The following is an 18713-nucleotide window of genomic DNA, read 5'->3' as shown; positions in this document are numbered from 1 at the left end:
GTTCTGCTGTTCATAAACGTCAGTATGTCGTCAACATCGGGTAGATTGCGCAGCCAAAATTTTATTGCTGCAGAACTCAAGAAGAAATTTATTTGGCTCTTGATTCGATTTTTTTTTGTTAATAAACTTAAATATTGTTAGAAAAAAATGAAAAGCAAAAATATTAATTAGGGTGGTGCAAAAAATGTTTCTTTTTTCATTTTTCGAAAAATTTAAATGACACAGAAAATTTCGAAATCGTATTTTTTGAGATGAGTTTATATTAAATTTTTTTCGTATTAGGGTGGCTCTAAAAAATGTTATCTTCTACAGTTGCTTGAAGAATTCCAAAAAAATCAACGTGGATATTGTTTTGACCAAATTATCGAAGAAAAAAAAATTTCCATTAGGGTGGTTCAAACTTTTTTTTTTTAATTAATTACAAAAATTATTTTCACTGAAGAGAAAGTTTGTAAAACATGGTTTATGAAATATAATGTAAAATTGGGGTAGGTATTTTCGAATTAGGGGGCTCAGAAAAATGGTATATTTAACATTCACGCTTGGAATTCAACCAAATTCAATTTAATTAATTCGGCATGAATTTAATATTACTATAGCAAAAACGCACTTAACAAACTTTCTGTGCACTAAAAATCATTTGTTTTTTTTTTAACGCATACAAAAACTTTCTTGAACGCCCTAATTAAAAATATTTTTTCCATAGATAATTTGTTTTAAATGTGAACTACTCGGTGTTTTTTTTTTTTTAAGAAAGTATTTTTTTTTTAGCCACCCTAATGTAACACGGTTTACAAATTTTTCGTGTTATTAAAAACAATATTTTCGGGATTTCACTTCCCGAAAATATTTTTTTGCTTAAACAAAACTCATTCTGTGGTAATTTTTTTATACTGTGTTTCTGACGTTTATGAACACTCAGTGACTGCTGAAAATTGTACCAACGCAGGCCTGCAAACATTCTGCAGAATTGGTGTGTTCATTAATGCAGTAAAGCAGAAAGGCGATTGGACTGACGCAGATTTCCGACGTTTATGAAAACACCCACAATTATCTTCTACTCGATAGAAATGTGTAGTTGGAACGGGGTAATTCCAAATATGAAATGCATAAATGCTACCAAAATAAGCAACACTCGATAGTGTACCGTAAGCTTGAACTCGGCAACACTTTTTTTCTCAAGTATACAACATGCATATTCTTTCAAAATTAATCATGGCGACCGCAACAGACAAAAAAAAACAACAAAAAAGTTAATGCGCATACAGAAAAAATTTCAAAGTTAGATCAAAATTTCTTAATAAATCAGCTTCTCATTTACTAAATAACAACTAAATAAATTAAAACAATTAAATAATATGCACTAAGCAAATTATTGGTAAAAAGAAAAACTTACCTTTCCGCACCAGAAACAAATAACCGATTTAAATAGGGTTAAGAACCGTAAATTTTCTTCCAGCCACTGACTGCTCTAAAAAAACTGATAACAAATATTTTTAAAAAGGCGCTCTTGATAAAAAAAAACTGTTCTGTTTCTGTTTACTTTTTTTAAGCCAACCAACAAATTTTCTCACATTTTTTTACAACAAACTTTAGGTTAAACACAAAGGATTTTCTTTTTTTTTTTTTTCTTTCACTGAACCAATATAATTTGTTTCTGATAAGGGACTTTATTTTTTGTTGTATTTGTATGTAGGTAATGTATATTTGCAATAATATAAAACAAGGTTATTGTACAGACCTGGGGAATAACGAATAATGAATAATTTTTACTGGCAGGGGGAGGAGCTGGTTAATTGTGGAATTGTTGAGCGTTTGAAGGACTTCTTTACAGGTACAGTACAGTTTGCATTTGAGAATTTTTATGTTTATTTATAAAACAAAACAAAAAAAAAAAAAGGGTTGCAATGTTTACCTGTGGTTTTATAATTTAATTAATTTTTTTTTCACTATGATAATGTGAATAACGAGTTTTTTTTTTATTGTTTTTTAATTATTTCTTTGAGGTTGTGATTTCTTCAATGCAACACAAAAAAAGCAATAAGTGCACCTTGCAATTTTCGCGGCGTAATCTTTTTTCTTCGTTCACGTTCGTTCTTCTTCTTTTGCCTGCATTTGCTCGCGTTGTTATACTTCGCGCCTAATTTGAAGTCATTCAACGCATACAAAAGCTATACAGGCAGGAAAAATAAAAAAAAAATGGGTGGTAAAATAGAAAGGATTTGATACGTTTTTCCAAAAAGTGTTGTCGGTGTAGTTAAACATTAGAAAGAGTTTGAGTTTTTTTTTTAATTTTTGAGTAGTTAAACATTAGAAAGAGTTTGAGTTTTTTTTTTTTTTAATTTTTGAGATAAAATTAGGATCAATATGGATTTTTTTTATTGTTTTTTATTTGTTACGTATATTTTTATATATTAAAAAGAAAGAGATTTAAAAAAAAGTCACTTTTTGCAAAAAGTCAAAAAGTGAACATTTTCAGACTCATTTTGTGACAGTTTTTCCGACCACAAATTTAAAAATAATGATGCAGAAAGCTCATTTTTTGGTTTAAAAAACATTTTTTGTAGTTTTTTTTTTTCAAAAACAAATAGCGCTAGAAAGAAATAGAAAAAATACTTTTGTATATTTCCCACTTTTTCACTTTTTAGTTCATTGTAGTTAAAGCCTGGTATGCTGCTCGCGCTAAATTTTAGCTCCCATACAAATTATCGAAAATTTTTAGCCGAGATAAAATGGATCCCATACAAGTTATCGATAACTTGTATGGGAATTTTATCTCAGCTAAAATTTAGCGCGAGCAGCGTACCAGGCTTAAAGCCATAACTACAATGACCTAAAAAGTGGGAAATTTACAAAAGCAAACATTTTTTTATTTCTTTTTACCGCTATTTGTTTTTGGAAAAAACAACAACTTTCTTTTTTTTTGAAACCTAAAAATAAGCAGCATCATTATTTTTAATTTTATAGTCGGAAAAACTTTCACAAAATGAGTTTGAAAACTTTCACTTTTTGACTTTTTGCAAAAAGTCGCCGTTGTAGTTAAGCCTTAAAGCCTGGTACGCTGATCGCGCTAAATTTTAGCTCCCATACAAATTATCGAAAATTTTTAGCCGAGATAAAATGGATCCCATACAAGTTATCGATAACTTGTATGGGAATTTTATCTCGGCTAAAATTTAGCGCGAGCAGCGTACCAGGCTTAAGGCTTAAAACAGAAATATTCATTTCTACATACACATTTTTAACCTGTTTGGGTACTCTGGAACTGTGTAGTTTTGTAGATTATTTTTTGACAAAAATTGAAATATTTCTGTTCTAAGCAGTACCCAAACAGACCCCTACTAACAATTTTGCTTCTATAATGCTTTACAGAAGCAACAGTTGCATCTATAAAGCTTTATAGAACCAAAATTGTTTGTCGGGACCTTTTATGTGTAATGTATTCGGTTTTCGTGCGTTTTTTCAAAACAATTAAGAATTACGGTAGCTGTCACTTTTCTTCAAATTGACATTGGTCACCAAATTGTCAAAACATGTGCTCGGAAGATAATACAACTTTTTATTTTCATTTTTCTTTTTAAGCTCAGAAGAAAGCTCTGAGCAGAGTCTGAACATTCTGAGCACACTCTGAACATCCTCTGAGCTTTATTCTTGTTCTAAGCATTCAGAATTATTTTTAAAACTCACCTGAATACTTCTTCTACAGAAACATAAATTAAGACTTAAAACTTAAATTATAAATTATAATACAAAACTAGCCATTATTTTAATTGTTTTAGATTTTTTTTCAATTTCACTTGTCAAATGCTTGTAGCTTGTAGCTTGTGTTCAGAACGCAACTCGGTCTGTTCAGTTATTTTATTCTGAGTCCATCGATCGCGCTCTGAACAAGCTAAGAACACGTTCAGAACAAAAAAAGAAACACAAATTTGAAGCTCTGAATGTTCAGAGATAAAAAATAAATACAATTTTTGTTTGACAGTTCAAGCTCTGTTGTGAACTAAAAAATAAAAACGCCATATGTGTACTTTGCATGCCAAATACTGGCAGACGGCTTTGCCATGTCATGTAATGAATGTTAAAAAAATATTTTTGTAAATCATGTAGGTAAAATAAAATCATCTGAAAAAATTGAACAATCTGTGATGATAACCCCTTCCTATTCCTTCCTATTAAGCCTGGTACGCTGCTCGCGCTAAAATTTAGCTGAGATAAAATTCCCATACAAGTTATCGATAACTTGTATGGGATCCATTTTATCTCGGCTAAAAATTTTCGATAATTTGTATGGGAGCTAAAATTTAGCGCGAGCAGCGTACCAGGCTTTAAGCCTTAACTACATTGGCTCAAAAAGTGAAAAAGTACAAAAGTGAAATTTTTCAAACGCATTTTTATATAGTTTTTCGGGATGAAAAATTAAAACAAATGATGCAGAAAGCTTATTTTTTGGTCTAAAAAACAATTTGTATACTCTTTATCACAAAACATTTGCGATAGCCAGAAAAAAAATCTTTTCACTTTTGTACTTATTCAAAAAGTGGTGTATGTAGTTAAGCCTTTACATACACCACTTTTTGAAAAAGTACAAAAGTGAAAATATTTTTTTTCTGGCTATCGCAATTGTTTTGTGATAAAGAGTATGCAAATTGTTTTTTAGACCAAAAAATAAGCTTTCTGATCATTTGTTTTAATTGTTCATCCCAAAAAACTATACAAAAATGAGTTTGAAAATTTTCACTTTTGTACTTTTTCACTTTTTGAGCCAATGTAGTTAAGCCTTAAGGCTTAAAACAGAAATATTCCTACTTTTTTCAACATTTTTAACCTGTTTGGGTACTCTGCCTAACTAGCACAACAGCTTCTATAAATTGAGATCTCGCAGGTACTACTTTTTATACAGCTTGTATTGAGCTTGCTTCAGAATTTAATTGCTTAGAGAAGTTCGAACTTGTTTAACAACAGCTGCGTTCCTTTGGAAATATTTATCTACTTTTTAGTACTTAAAACTACTTTGATCTACTTTGCTATACTGAAAAAGTAGTTCAAAGCAGCTTTAAGTACTAAAAAGTAGATAAATATTTCCAAAGGAACGCAGCTAACTTCTAATAAGTTGTTTAAATACTGTTAAAGAAACTTAAACGAAAAAAGCTTGTTTTCGCAAAAGCCTGCTTAGTGAATTTATAGAAGCTTTACAGAAATTACCAAGTTTAGTAATTGATTTTTGGTTTTGATATTGAATATTCTAGCTGGGACACTTTTTGGTTTTGACATTGAATAATTTAGCTCAGACATTTTTTATTTTGACATTTCTGCTATTTGAACTGATTAAGTTTTTGACTACATTAATAAATATACTAGGGTGGCCGAGTGGGTAGAGTGGCGGACTGCCACCAAGCAGATACGAAGTTCGATTCCTGGGTGTGGTTAAAAAATTATATACTTTTAAAATTATTATCAATAGATATACTAAAAACTAATGGAAAAATGTATATAATTTATGATCAAAAGATAAAATTCATGATTTGAAATCAAATAAAAACCAGTTAAAAAAAAATTCTTTTTTGTTTTTGTAGTTATTTTTTTAATTTCGATAAGACATGTATTAAAGGGCTAAACAAGCTCTTCCGAAGCTATCTGTCAAATCTCAAAGCTTCGGTAAAGCTTCGTTTAAACTTCTTATAGAGAATCAAACTTGTATAACGTTCTCCTTTTTCCATGCCCAACAACCTTACTAAAGTTTAAAAGAAGCTGAAATATAGCTTTTGTAATACCTTAACCGAAGCTGAAATGTTAGTTGGGTGGAACTGTGTAGTTTTGTACATTATTTTTTGACAAAAATTGAAATAATTCTGTTCTAAGCATTACCCAAACAGACCTTTTATGTGTAATGTATTCGGTTTTCGTGAGTTTTTTCAAAACAATTAAGAATTACGGTAGCTGTCACTTTTCTTCAAATTGACATTGGTCACCAAATTGTCAAAACATGTGCTCGGAAGATAATACAACTTTTTATTTTCGTTTTTCTTTTTTAGCTCAGAAGACCCAACTAACATTTCAGCTTCGGTTAAGGTGTTACAAAAGCTACATTTCAGCTTCTTTTAAACTTTAGTAAGGTTGTTGGGCATGGAAAAAGGAGAACGTTATACAATTTTGACCCTCTATAAGGATCTTAAACGAAACTTTACCGAAGCTCTACAGAAGCTTTGAGATTTGACAGTTAGCTTCGGAAGAGCTTGTATAGCTCTTTAATACATGTCTTATCGAAATTAAAAAAAACAACTACAAAAACAAAAAAAAATTCTTTTTTAACTGGTTTTAAATCGTGAATTTTATCTTTTGATCTGATATTATATATAACATTCCATTAGTTTTTAGTATATCTATTAATAGGTGTGTTTTTTTGTTTATCTATATAGATTTTGTGCAAAAAAACGACATCGAGATTTTTGGAATCCGTGTTAAAATTTGGCAGCACTGAACATTTACTTTGACAACTGTCTGTCAAAAAGTTTGCTTTTGCTTTTTTATTTAAAAAATTAAAATTTAATAAAACAAAGCTCTAAACAAAATGAGAGAAAAAAAAAAACAAACAAAAAAAATCGTAGAATTGTTCCTGTTTTACCTATGCTTACTTATGATGCCCAAGGAGATGACGAACAGAGATCGCTGCCACACATCGACAATGGGTTCCATTCCAAACTACCACCAGGAATTCTACCACATGGTTTGCCCACTATGAAGGAAGTTGCATCAGCCATAACACCACTTGAACACAAAAAAGAACCTGAAGAGAAAAATAAAGTAAGTGAATTTTTTCTCTCCTCTCTTTACATTAATTTAACATTTGTGCTTTCAGTTAAGGAACTATCGGAAGAACAAAAACAGATGATCATCTTGTCGGCGGACTTTCAAAGGTTTGTTTTACCCGCTGGACGTGTCTTCGAAAGGGCTCTATCTGAGAATGTCGACATCTACACCGAATACATTGGAGGTGGTGATAGGAGTCAAACGATGAGAGGACACATGCTAGGTTGTCATTGAATCGAGATTTCCACGAAGACCGATGGTCTAAGAATCGATGCGTCACTTCAATGGATTGGCCAACACATTTTCCTGAACTGGTTGTTGTTTCATATCACAATCATGAGGTTTGCATTTGTATTTTTTTCTACGATTCTATCTAAAACCCACTAAATTTTTTAAGGAGAGTCACAATGAACCAGATGGTGTTGTAATGGTCTGGAACACAAAATATAAAAAACAAACACCCGAAGATGTATTCCATTGTCAAAGTGCCGTTATGTCAACATGCTTTGCTAAACCAGCAGAGCACCTCTAAGTGCAACTGCACATACGCATCCAGTGTATTGTTTGCAAATGGTTGGCACACAGAATGCAGACAATGTGTTATCGATCTCATCCGATGGCAAGCTTTGCTCATGGAGATACACTGGAATTGCAGCCACGGCAATCGAACCCAATTGCTATCAGTTGCATGTCCTTTCCATCGAATGAGATTAACAATCTGGTTATGGGTAGTGAAGATGGCAATGTTTATTATGGTAAAAGTTTGTTGTGATTTTTCATTTGCTTATAAATAAATTGTTGTTTCTACTCAAGCTTATCGACATGGAATACGTTCGGGTGTGTCTGAAGTCTATGAGAAACATTTGGGTCCAGTGACGGGAATATCAACTCATCCAAATCAATCTACAACAGATTTTGGTGATTTGTTTCTTACATCGTCCATTGATTGGACAATAAAGTTATGGAGTCTTAAGGTGAAATTTAATATCTACTATAACGACCAATATGTATTACATTTTTTGTATTTACTTGTAGGACACTAAACCATTATATTCATTTGAAGAAAATTCAAATTATGTTATGGTCTCCAATTCATCCCGCCTTGTTCGCTTCTGTCGACGGCAGTGGTCGCCTTGATTTATGGAATACCGAAGTGCCCTCGGCATCGGTGATTGTTTTTTTTTTTGTTTTGTGTATGTATGATAATGAAAATTAGTAAAAGAGTATTTACTGAGTAGGTACCTACTTATGAAAAAAAAAAAAAACATGAAACAAAAATGTTAAATAAATATATAGGTAAATTTTGTCAAAAGCTGAGTAATTCTTTCTTTGAGTATGTTTTTTATTTCTAAAAACTAATACAAAGTTATGTGTTGAATTTTTTATGGAAACATTTTGTAAGTCTGATGTAAAAGTGCAGTTCCGAGATTATGCAGTGAGGCGCGCACAAATTTGTTCATTTAATTTTCATATCGGATTGGAAACTTGTCAGATAAATCTTAATGAGAAAAAGCAAAACGGATTACGTTTTAATTTTGCAATTTGCAATTTAATAATAAAATAACTTATTTCTAAGATACATTTAAAATTTTGATGGCACAAAGGGGGTCTAACGTTAAATAATAATGACAAAGTTATAAAATATAAACAAATATAATACATGGATAAACTTAGTTTAAAAAGTCTGCCGTACTCGAGTTGTTCAGACCCGGATGTCCAGTTGTAGGGTTGGTTAAGTTGGGTTGGGAATCCATGTGTTTTGCCTTAATTCCTCCCTCTGCATAACTGTTTAGGAGGGGAAAGCAATTGCGAAGAAGATTCATGCAGATTTTCTCGGGAGCTCGATGGGGGCTTTAGACCCATTTGTAGAAGACATGTCCTACAGAAACAAAACGACATCAATGCAGGCAGAGTACATAAGGAATATATCGAACCAAAAAAGGAGAATCAATAAAAATATTACCTGCAACCAATTGGGGAGCTAAATGATGCTCTGAAACAATTACCACTTTCAACATGCCATTTGTTTCCACACTTCACTTATCATGCACATGTCGTCCAAGTTTGAACGCAGTGAAGCGATCTCTTATGAAATGGTTTTTCATCAACGGGAGCTGAAGGATTTTTGGGTGTTGAATGAGCTGCATAATGCAATGTTAGGATTGTCTTGCTTGTTGCTGTCTGCTGTTTGGGATGAAAAGTGTTTCCTGGGGGAATATGTGTCGGGAGGTATGTTTGTATTTGCTTTTCTTCGCAGCGCACGCATACATGACGTGTATCATTTTAAAAATGTAAGAGACTGTTTTTGTGGTGGGCATTCTAACGATGCAATTTATTAACAACAAGAGCTTTGTTATCATTTATTCATGTTGATCGTCTAAGAATAGACGTTTTCGCAAACGAGCGCGCATTCCAAGAGCATTTGACATTACATTTTGGCTGTGAGGGTTGAAGGTACCGACACGATTAAGACCCAAGCGCATAGTACACAGAATTCTTCTTTTGTGAAATAATTCCTAGAAAAAAAGATTAATACGCTAGTTCATTGTAAGAATAAATTGATTTACTTTCCATCTCCTTTTCAGGTTTTTTTCTTTAATTTTGGGGAAGATATCGCACTCTTGCAAACACGTGAATCCTAAAATTATTAAATTAAAAAAAAAACCAAAGTTTATCGTACAATTTTCATCTTTTTCCAAAAAATATGCTTATACTTACATTGATTTGTGTTGTTTGTTATTCCTAATTGAATTCAATTTTAAATATTAAATTTTTTTTTGTCATATATCTGTCAACTGCAGCTGTCGTTTATTGGAATCTGACATTTAATAAGTGTAATGTACCTTGGCAGTACTGTTTTCTATCGAGAGAAAGTAAAATCTGGATAATTATCTGGATTTTTCAAAAATCTATACAGATAAAGTTTTTGTTGTAATTAACACGTAAATTGTTTTCATTTCAAAAATCTCGATGTCGTTTTTTTGCACAAAATCTATATAGATAAACAAAAAAACACACCTAATAATAATTTTAAAAGTATATAATTTTTTTGCCACACCCAGGAATCGAACTTCGTATCTGCTTGGTCGTAGTCCACCACTCTACCCACTCGGCCATCCTAGTATATTCATTAATGAAATCAAAAACTTAATCGGTTCAAAAGAAAAAAAATGTCCGAGCTAAATTATTGAATGTCAAAACCAAAAAGTGTCCGAGCTAGATTATTTAATATGAAAACCAAAAATCAAATAGAAAACTTGGTAATTTCTTTAAAGCTTCTATAAATTCATTAAACAGGCTTATCCGAAAAACAAGCTTTCTTCGTTTAAGTTTCTTTAACAGTATTTAAACAACTTATTAGAAGTTTTTAAACAAGTCCAAACTTCTATAAGCAGTTAAATTCTGAAGCAAGCTCAATACAAGCTGTATAAAAAGTATATAATGTGAGATTTCAATTTACAGAAGCTGTTGTGCTAGTTGGGGAAAGCTCTGAGCAGAGTCTGAACATTCTGATCACACTCTGAACAGCCTCTGAGCTATGAAAAAAGCTTGTTTTAAGCGTTCAGAATTATTTTTAAAACACACCTGAATACTTATTTATCTATTTACTTGTCATTTTCTTCTACAGAAACATAAATTAAGACTTAAAACTTAAATTATAATACAAAACTAGACTGTCTACTGCACTCTTGCGCCATTATTTTAATTGTTTTATTTTTTTTTTTTCAATTTCACTTGTCAAATGCTTGTAGCTTGTGTTCAGAACGCAACTCGGTCTGTTCAGTTATTTTATTCTGAGTCCATCGATCGCGCTCTGAACAAGCTAAGAACACGTTCAGAACAAAAAAAAGAAACACAAATTTGAAGCTCTGAATGTTCATAGATAAAAAATAAATACAATTTTTTGTTTGACAGTTCAAGCTCTGTTGTGAACTAAAAATTAAAACGCCATATGTGTACTGTGCATGCCAAGCCAACTATTTGGTTTTCGTGCGTTTTTCAAAACAATTAAGAATTACGGTAGTTGTCACTTTTCTTCAAATTGGCATTGGTCACCAAATTGTCAAAACATGTGCTCGGAAGATAATACAACTTTTTATTTTCGTTTTTCTTTTTTAGCTCAGAAGAAAGCTCTGAGCAGAGTCTGAACATTCTGAGCACACTCTGAACATCCTCTGAGCTCTGAATAAAGCTTGTTCTAAGCGTTCAGAATTATTTTTAAAACACACCTGAATACTAATTTATCTATTTACTTGTCATTTTCTTCTACAGAAACATAAATTAAGACTTAAAACATAAATTATAATACAAAACTAGCCATTATTTTAATTGTTTTAGATTTTTTTTTTTTTCAATTTCACTTGTCAAATGCTTGTGTTCAGAACGCAACTCGGTCTGTTCAGTTATTTTATTCTGAGTACATCGATCGCGCTCTGAACAAGCTAAGAACACGTTCAGAACAAAAAAAAGAAACACAAATTTGAAGCTCTGAATGTTCAGAGGTAAAAAATAAATACAATTTTTTGTTTGACAGTTCAAGCTCTGTTGTGAACTAAAGAATAAAAACGCCATAAATATGTGTACTTTGCATGCCAACTACTGGCAGACGGCTTTGCCATGTCATGTAATGAATGTTAAAAAAATATTTTTGTAAATCATGTAAAATAAAATCATCTGAAAAAATTGAACAATCTGTGATAATAACCCCTTCCTACTAGTTTAATTATTTTTAATAGATTTTTATTTATGTGTTCAAACCAAAGAACAGTAGTGATGGTATCATACTTTTGGGAAACAGTGTAAATAGGCGTTCAAAATAATCTAATTTATTTATGACAGCCACAACTATTTCGAACATAAACTAAAATTCAGATTTATCCCATTGAACGCAAATATTGATGACGTTTACTAAAATGTCATTAACAAAAAAAAAAATGTTATTTCAAAAACCAATAGAATTTTAATACGTGTGCTTGAACAAGGTTTATTTATTCAAACTCAAAATACCGACTTAATCCGAGGTCTTCCACTATCCAATTAAATATCAATTAATCATACCTCATTATTCCTTCACAACATCTGCGTTTTTTTCTAATCAACAATGAAAAATCTATTGATTTTCATCATTGTTTCCACGTCAATTATTGGATTAGCTTCATTACAACAAGTTGATCATAAAATAGTCAAATGTCTTGGTAAGGTCTTCTAATATTTTTTTTCAAAATTAAAGAATTAAATCTATATATTAAATAATTCAAATTACAGTATGCAAAAATACTGTCCAAGAAATGGAAGATGCCATTTCCAAAATCGATCCAAAAAGAGTCGTTGAAGTTAGCGGCTTCCGAATCGATGATCAAGGCAATCTCATTACCAAAACTGCCAAATACAGCAAATCAGAGACATATCTCACCGAACTAATGGAAACAGTTTGTTCGACAATGGACAACTATGTTAAAGTGACAATAAAGAAGACCGGCAAATTGGATCTTCTGAAGATGACCGCAGAAGATGGAAGTATGAATACGATGATGTCAGAAGTCGACTTTATTCAAGATGGTGACTTGAATAAAAGTCTGCCGCATTATGTAAGTTTTCATATAGAATGCTTAAAGTAGTTCTCATAAATTAAAGATGTTCTTTATTTTAGTGCCTTGAATTGTTAGAAGATCAAGAAGAGGTTTTCCTTAAAGCTTTCATGAGTGAAACTTTAGAAAGTGATTTGGATATTAGAATATGCTCACAGATGACAAACATTTGCAAAGATGCACCAATTCAGGAGGATTATCAGTTGGAAGAGGATGATTCGAAAGATGAATTATAATGAATTTAGTTTCAGTTTTTTGAAACAGCAGAGAATTGATTGATTGTATTAGTTAGGAGAATTGTGTTATATTAAAATTTTGTTTTATTTTTTTTTTAGTTTGATTTTGTATTTATTATTTTTTTTTTTTAATTTTGAAAAAATAGTGGTTCCTAGAGTCCAACCAAGATGACTTAAACAATAATAATGATATTAATATGTAAACAAATCCTCCGTCTTTATAGATGTACCTTCCATTTGATAAAAAACAGTAACAATAAAAGTGAAACAAGATATTTAATTTTTTTTGGAATTTATTTTTATATTTCGTTTTTTTTTAGTTTACATTTAATTCCATAGGTTAACGGAGAACCTCCCTGCACAAAAAATCTGAAATGGAAAAGAAAAAAGAAATTAACTTTGTAGTTCTAAAGTATTGAGTGGTGGTTATTATCAAGTTGCAAGTGTCTCAAGGTTAATTAAACTATGCCCTCAATGTGGAATTGTATTTTAAATTCAAAATCATCATGGGATTGAGGTTCAATGGGTTTCATTATTTAGAAAGATAAGATGTTGAAGGTTAAAACGGTCCTCAGAAAGAATGCTAGTAGGATATAGATTCACGAAATACAAGTGAATGATTAGTACAAGTTAAAGACAGAAAGATATGAAGACAATTTTACTCTTAGATAATTCTATGATGATAATGATAACGTATAACATATAAGAGCAAATTTTTGGAAGTGCAGTTTTAAAGCTATCTTCAAATCTCGAGATCCTGAGAACCCCAATACAATACAAAGTAAGAAGAAAGGTAGGTCAAAAAGCTGCTGCTAGCATCAGAAATAAAAAAGTACAAAACCGGGAGGATAGCCATCGATTTCAGAGGTCAACCCGGTATTGTATGGAAATGGTGGCAAAAAATCAATTTTCAAAAACTAAGTAAATTTGTAAATGTGATAACAAGTTTTACAAAGTTTAATGAAATTTTCACGCCCCCTGCCACGCCCACTTCTGAATATGATTATTTATATTTAGAAAACGGCTTGCACGATTTGAATAAAACTGAAGCTTTTGAGTTGGAAAACCAAACATCAAAAAGCTCCCTGTTTGAATACACTTCGTAAAAAATACTCGTAAACAAACACTTGTTGCAAGAAAAAGCGCAAGTTGCTGCAAAAAAAATTACTTTTTTTTTTTTAAAGATATGATTATCTTCTAGAAACACTTTTTTCCCATCTGAGACCTCACAAAATATAAGCTTTGATTTGGACTCTAAAAAAAAAATTTAATTTACAAGTACAAAAAATATATGCAGTTAGACTAGTTGTATTTTTTCTCCTGAATGTTAACCTAGCGAAAAAAATATTATAAGATCTTTTTTTTTCTTCAGTAAATGCTCTTTTAACCGGTAAATACAAATCTTACTCTCATTATTTATTTTTTTTTTTTTATATTGATCTTCTGAGTATCTCTGACAACAGAAATTACAAGTACCTATCTGTTGCACGCTTAACTACAAGTCATCGTCAAAACTTATTATAACAAATACAGTCGACTCCCTGTAATTTAATCTATTTTCATCAACTTGTTCCACTAAAAATGAAGAAAAGAGTTCGACTTAGAGGTAGTGAACGTTCTTCAAATTTTTGAACCTTTTCAAAAGTATTGTGAAAATAAGAAGTGCTACTTTGAGTAATAACGACACACTGATATTAGTAATATCTACCGACGACCTTAAAGAAACTCTTGCAGAAACAATGTGTATCTCTGGGTTAATAGTCACAATAGCCACCTTTGTTGAATGTATAATTTGTAAGAAGTTGTGAATTTGGATTAGTATTATCGATAATTTGCAACACCTTTATTTTATACGTATTTTGAGACTTTTCTTGAATACTGGAGGTCCCCAATGAATTTGAAACAGTGAAAAAAGTATTAATTTTTTGGGATTTAATAGCTTTAGCATAACATCCAGGATTTGATGCGTTTTGATGCAATATCAAAGATCTTTTCTCCATGTTGCTAAGATGAATCCCTTTCTGGACAGAGTTCAACAAAGATTATATGTATATTATACTTTCCCCGACCAAATTCTGGTTCTCTGGTTTTTTACTTATCTAGTGTATCAGCATTGCTGTATTTATTAACATTTTGAAATAACTTTTGTTTAATTTACTATATATTTATATATTTTTTGATATCAAAATTTGAACCATTACTTAAAGTTTTCATTTAAAAAAATGTTATTTATCTAACCTTAAATATCATCAGCAGGGAAAGGATCTTATATGAATACATATTTTTTCCGCACTAATAGAAGCATTCGAATAAGCCAGTTTTTCGAATCAAGCAATTTCCTTTAAAATGGCATTTATTTGCTAGTGCATATATTTGCATATTTTGCTTTTAATGCATATAAACACATATTTCGTTTTTTACTGCATATTTATTTTTGTAATACAATGCTGAACTCGTTCTGTCCAAACCTGACGTGAACAGGTTTTGGTAAACTTTTCGGGTAGAGAGGTACTTGTGTTCAAAAATGCTCCAACAACATCGACTGAATTTAAACAGTCCTTTACTTTTTCCATGTTCAAAAATTATGTCAGGCCAAACAAGCAGAAATTTATTATTTAAAATTTCAGAAAATATTTTAAGATCTACATATACCAGCAAAATGTTTTCTAATGATTTGTTTGCATGTACGTATGTAATTTACATTTAATGTTTTGTGTTTTATTCTAATAGATTTTATATTTTCTATTTATAATATTATTTTGTGTAAATTTTAGCGGAATTCAGTTAATTTTTTTTGTTTTTTAATGTGGTTTTTTTATGCACATTTTCAGATTAAATGTGCATATTTTATGAACATATTTTTATTTTAAGTGCATACAAATCTTTGCCCTGATCATCAGTATAGTTAAGTTACCAACTAGACTTAACTTCGATAAAGATCAATTAAGTTCCATTTGAACTTAGTTGCAATCGGGCGGCGGAGGTGGTTTTAGTGCGGTCGGCCATACTAACAAGTTTTCTAGTATAACGCTATACTTTCCGTTAAGCTTTATGCAGGCAGAGTTGTGGTCGGGAGAGCCCCGCATATCTATAAGCATGTTTTTTGGACAAAAAAAAAAACATTGCTGTATTTTGCTGATAACTTTATCACGACTTATCGCTCGTTTCCCTTACCGCCCTGCAAACCAAACCTCAGTAGTTTAGGGGAAATTACAACCACCAACAAAGTCTTTACTTTGTAGATGTATGTGTTTCCTTATTTACCAAAACCTCTCCCCTCAAAATATTGTAGTTTTGTTTCTCCTGAAAAAAATAAACTCTTTGGTAAATGGGAGGAAAAGAGTGCGATGTATGCAATGCTCAAGGTTTTCTCTCTTTTGTAATGGCGGCTCGCCATTTTCCTGCATTTCTAGTGAAACCTTGATAGCCACAGCAACATTAGCTAAGCAAAAAAAACATTTCTGTGCTCCAAAATAAAACAATTTAATTTGAAAAAATAAATATCGTCTTAATCAGTGTTATTTGTGAAAATTATTTTCAATACACAATGTGTAGTAGCACAAATTCTTCGGCACGCCACAAAAATTCCAGCACCATTTCTTTCCATCATCAAAATGCACAACCTCAGCCTTGTGCATTTAGAAAAATTAAAATAAAAAAAATGATACAAAAACCACCACCCATGGATTTGGAAAATATAGGTATGCTTATTTTAAAATTAATAATTTATATAATTGTTGATTTCTCTGTCTTCTAGTGGAGATCAATTCCAGACATCAATGACTGAGTTTACAGTTCGAAATTTTCCTCCACGCCATCCAGAACGAGTGAAACGAATCTTATGTTTAGTAGAGACTACAATACTTGAGTGTGATCCACATATTACAGACATGTAGTGTAAGTTAAAGAGATTCCCTTCTGCTCTTTGTGAAGCTGATGGTACTATTTTTTTTTCTCAGGTCTGCACCCTCCGACCACTTGTTGATGTGTTCGCTCTAATCTTAGACAAAAACAACATTCAACAATTCTATGTCGAGTATAAAAATGACGTCAGAGACTCCTTGCTCGCCACACTATTGGATGCAGTCCGTTCGAGTGGCAATCAAGATGTGCAAGTTCGTATTACAAATACATTGCGAGGAAAGTATTTTGTTCCCCTCAATAGTTGTGTGCATGAAGCGACTCTAGTTCGTTTAGTGATAAAGAATTTCCAAAATTCCTGATGTAAGTCTGAAGTAAAGTGTCACACAAGACGTTCATGTTTTGATATACAATTCGAATGAATAAATCTAAATCTCTAACCAAAGTTTTAACTTCAGAGTTTATTTGTAATTTCATTTGTAGTTTCAAAAGGTTTAGATTTACTAGGAACAAACTACTTCTCTTACGTACAAATTTCACCACTTAATTACGTACTTCTAGATTCAAGGAGCCATATGGAGTTTCAGTGGTTTTTCTGTAGCTAAAAAAGTACTGGAAAATGTACATCAGAAGCACTTCCAGATGTGCTTCGCTGATGTAGTTTTGAAGTACATTTGTCTGTACTTTTAATGGAGGGGAAATTCATTTCATCTTGCATGCAAGAAAGAGATAGATGCTTCACGTATTCTTATATACAGAAAGTATATAACTGAGTTTTTTCCCGAGCTCCTATCTTTTTTCAGTGGAAAAGAAGTACTTCTTTTACGTACATATTTCACCGGTTTTTTCTGTAGTTCTGCGTTTGCTGGGCGTGTATAAGCAAGTATCGACCCAATTACCATCACCAGAAATTAAAATTGAAAATTAGACCCCATTTGTTTTTTCCGTATTTTTGTATTAAAAGAGTTCCTCTTCTAAACTACATTTGAACTTTAGGATTCTATCTAAAATATTTGTCAAACAGAAACTAGATATTCTTCATGCAAAAAAGCAAGTGACATATCTTTATTGAAACGAAAAGGTTGCTTAGTTTTATTAGGGTTAAAAATAAACCAGTCATATGCTTGGTAGGATAGTTAGTTTGATGAATTGTTATCTACAAAGCATAAATTTAGTGAAAAGATTGAACCTCATCCCAATTTTGTTAGCTTATTTTGCATTCCCTAAAAGAATCGTTTTTCGTTTCACTAAATTCAAGCATACATTGTTTAGATTTTTTTATATTTTCTTTTGGAACAACTTAAGTGATGCATTTTTGTCCATAATCAATTATATAAACACTCAATCTTAAAAAAATTAGGAATTATATAATAAAAATTAAATTTACACGACAACAAAATATAAATTAAACAAATTTCAAATCAGCTGCTTTCTAAATAAAATACTAACCTTTAAAGATTTTTACTTCTTAAGAAGTTGATGCCTCACAATCAAGAAGGGAGCACCAAGTCCAGATCCTACATAGATGATAGCCAAAGCGGTCATCTTGTAGCGATTATGGATGTTCATTGGCAAGTTCTAAACATAATAAATACAAAAAATACATATTACAAATAGTACGCATTTATTTTGTACGACAAAAATGACTATTTACTTATTTTTTATAATATTATGTAATCACGAGGTGGAGTTAATATTTTTTTCTTTTGCACTTACCTCTCCGGGAATACCGCCATGGGAATGGAATCGAACATTGGACTTAACCAAGTTGCGGGCTAATAGACTTGCACGGCCAAGCATATTTATGATTTATTTAAAATACTTTTTTGATTTGTGAAAAGTGCAAAATTGTTGGATAGATTCTGCAGCTCTTGGACAAGTGTTGCAGGAAAACGATGATAGACGGATGATGGCTGAGAAAATTCGATTTTTAGAAAAAAAAAATTCGAAGATCATGTGAAATGTCAAAATTATTTTCGAAAATAATGTTGGTTTTCTTGAAAGTGAGCAAATGTATTTGTTGGATAATAGAAAATGCGCAAATGTTTTTCTTAAGCTCAGTTCACATTAGTCCTGTTCCATCGGAGGTAGTAGTTTAGTCATGAGTAGATATAGTACTATAGTACAGTACTAGATTTCTACAAAGAGTAGGCTATCACTTCCAATGGAACAGGGCTTATGATTGTCCCATCACTGATCTTCAGACTGAGTTTATTTTGCC

The 18713-nt window shown here is 31.4% G+C and overlaps 4 protein-coding genes and 2 long non-coding RNA genes across 7 annotated transcripts in view; 3 read left to right on the top strand and 3 right to left on the bottom strand.

Moving 5' to 3' along the window:
- Positions 1-2086, bottom strand: part of LOC129907490 (paired amphipathic helix protein Sin3a) — a 53316-nt gene extending 51230 nt beyond the window's left edge. Inside the window, exon 1 of one of the 2 annotated variants that reach the window (XM_055983751.1) lies at positions 1916-2086. The gene's annotated coding sequence lies outside the window, so the exon portion shown is untranslated. The other variant, XM_055983750.1, reaches the window with a different exon arrangement.
- A 4377-nt stretch (positions 2087-6463) lies between these two features.
- LOC129906115 (cytoplasmic dynein 1 intermediate chain-like) lies at positions 6464-8086 on the top strand. Its single transcript, XM_055981755.1, has 5 exons — positions 6464-6801; positions 6857-7148; positions 7205-7562; positions 7621-7781; positions 7843-8086. Exons 3-5 carry the CDS (start codon positions 7394-7396, stop codon positions 7942-7944), a joined length of 432 nt encoding a protein of 143 aa, XP_055837730.1. The 5' UTR covers positions 6464-6801; positions 6857-7148; positions 7205-7393; the 3' UTR covers positions 7945-8086.
- Positions 8087-8329: 243 nt separating this feature from the next.
- On the bottom strand, positions 8330-9784 carry LOC129906116 (uncharacterized). The gene is made up of 4 exons (XR_008770717.1): positions 9526-9784; positions 9375-9445; positions 8771-9323; positions 8330-8686 (listed from the first exon to the last, which is right to left on the bottom strand). It is a non-coding gene; the product is annotated as an uncharacterized LOC129906116 (long non-coding RNA).
- Positions 9785-11721: 1937 nt separating this feature from the next.
- LOC129906525 (protein seele-like) lies at positions 11722-12905 on the top strand. Its single transcript, XM_055982310.1, has 3 exons — positions 11722-12002; positions 12073-12395; positions 12458-12905. The coding sequence occupies exons 1-3, from the start codon at positions 11909-11911 to the stop codon at positions 12629-12631; spliced, it is 591 nt and encodes a 196-aa protein (XP_055838285.1). The 5' UTR covers positions 11722-11908; the 3' UTR covers positions 12632-12905.
- LOC129906526 (cytochrome c oxidase subunit 7C, mitochondrial-like) lies at positions 12889-18415 on the bottom strand. Its single transcript, XM_055982311.1, has 3 exons — positions 18209-18415; positions 17942-18070; positions 12889-13000 (listed from the first exon to the last, which is right to left on the bottom strand). The coding sequence occupies exons 1-2, from the start codon at positions 18290-18292 to the stop codon at positions 17954-17956; spliced, it is 201 nt and encodes a 66-aa protein (XP_055838286.1). The 5' UTR covers positions 18293-18415; the 3' UTR covers positions 12889-13000; positions 17942-17953.
- Positions 15816-16937, top strand: LOC129906527 (uncharacterized). The gene is made up of 3 exons (XR_008770820.1): positions 15816-16332; positions 16389-16528; positions 16591-16937. It is a non-coding gene; the product is annotated as an uncharacterized LOC129906527 (long non-coding RNA).
- Positions 18416-18713: the final 298 nt, after the last annotated feature.

This window comes from Episyrphus balteatus, chromosome 1, assembly GCF_945859705.1.
Source record: "Episyrphus balteatus chromosome 1, idEpiBalt1.1, whole genome shotgun sequence".
NCBI classification, from domain to species: Eukaryota; Metazoa; Arthropoda; class Insecta; order Diptera; family Syrphidae; genus Episyrphus; species Episyrphus balteatus.
The sequence above is the reverse complement of the archived record's forward strand: the minus strand, read 5'-3'. Positions and strand labels throughout refer to the sequence as shown.

Excerpts from the sequence above, each read along its gene's own strand:
- LOC129906115 (XM_055981755.1), top strand. The coding sequence starts at position 7,394 with ATGCAGACAATGTGTTATCGATCTCATCCGATGGCAAGCTTTGCTCAT. Across the intron at positions 7,563-7,620 it reads AGATGGCAATGTTTATTATG|CTTATCGACATGGAATACGT; the intron begins GTAAAAGTTTGT and ends TTTCTACTCAAG. Across the intron at positions 7,782-7,842 it reads TAAAGTTATGGAGTCTTAAG|GACACTAAACCATTATATTC; the intron begins GTGAAATTTAAT and ends ATTTACTTGTAG.
- LOC129906525 (XM_055982310.1), top strand. The coding sequence starts at position 11,909 with ATGAAAAATCTATTGATTTTCATCATTGTTTCCACGTCAATTATTGGA. Across the intron at positions 12,003-12,072 it reads TAAAATAGTCAAATGTCTTG|TATGCAAAAATACTGTCCAA; the intron begins GTAAGGTCTTCT and ends TTCAAATTACAG. Across the intron at positions 12,396-12,457 it reads ATAAAAGTCTGCCGCATTAT|TGCCTTGAATTGTTAGAAGA; the intron begins GTAAGTTTTCAT and ends TCTTTATTTTAG.
- LOC129906526 (XM_055982311.1), bottom strand. The coding sequence starts at position 18,292 with ATGCTTGGCCGTGCAAGTCTATTAGCCCGCAACTTGGTTAAGTCCAAT. Across the intron at positions 18,071-18,208 it reads ATGGCGGTATTCCCGGAGAG|AACTTGCCAATGAACATCCA; the intron begins GTAAGTGCAAAA and ends TATTATGTTTAG.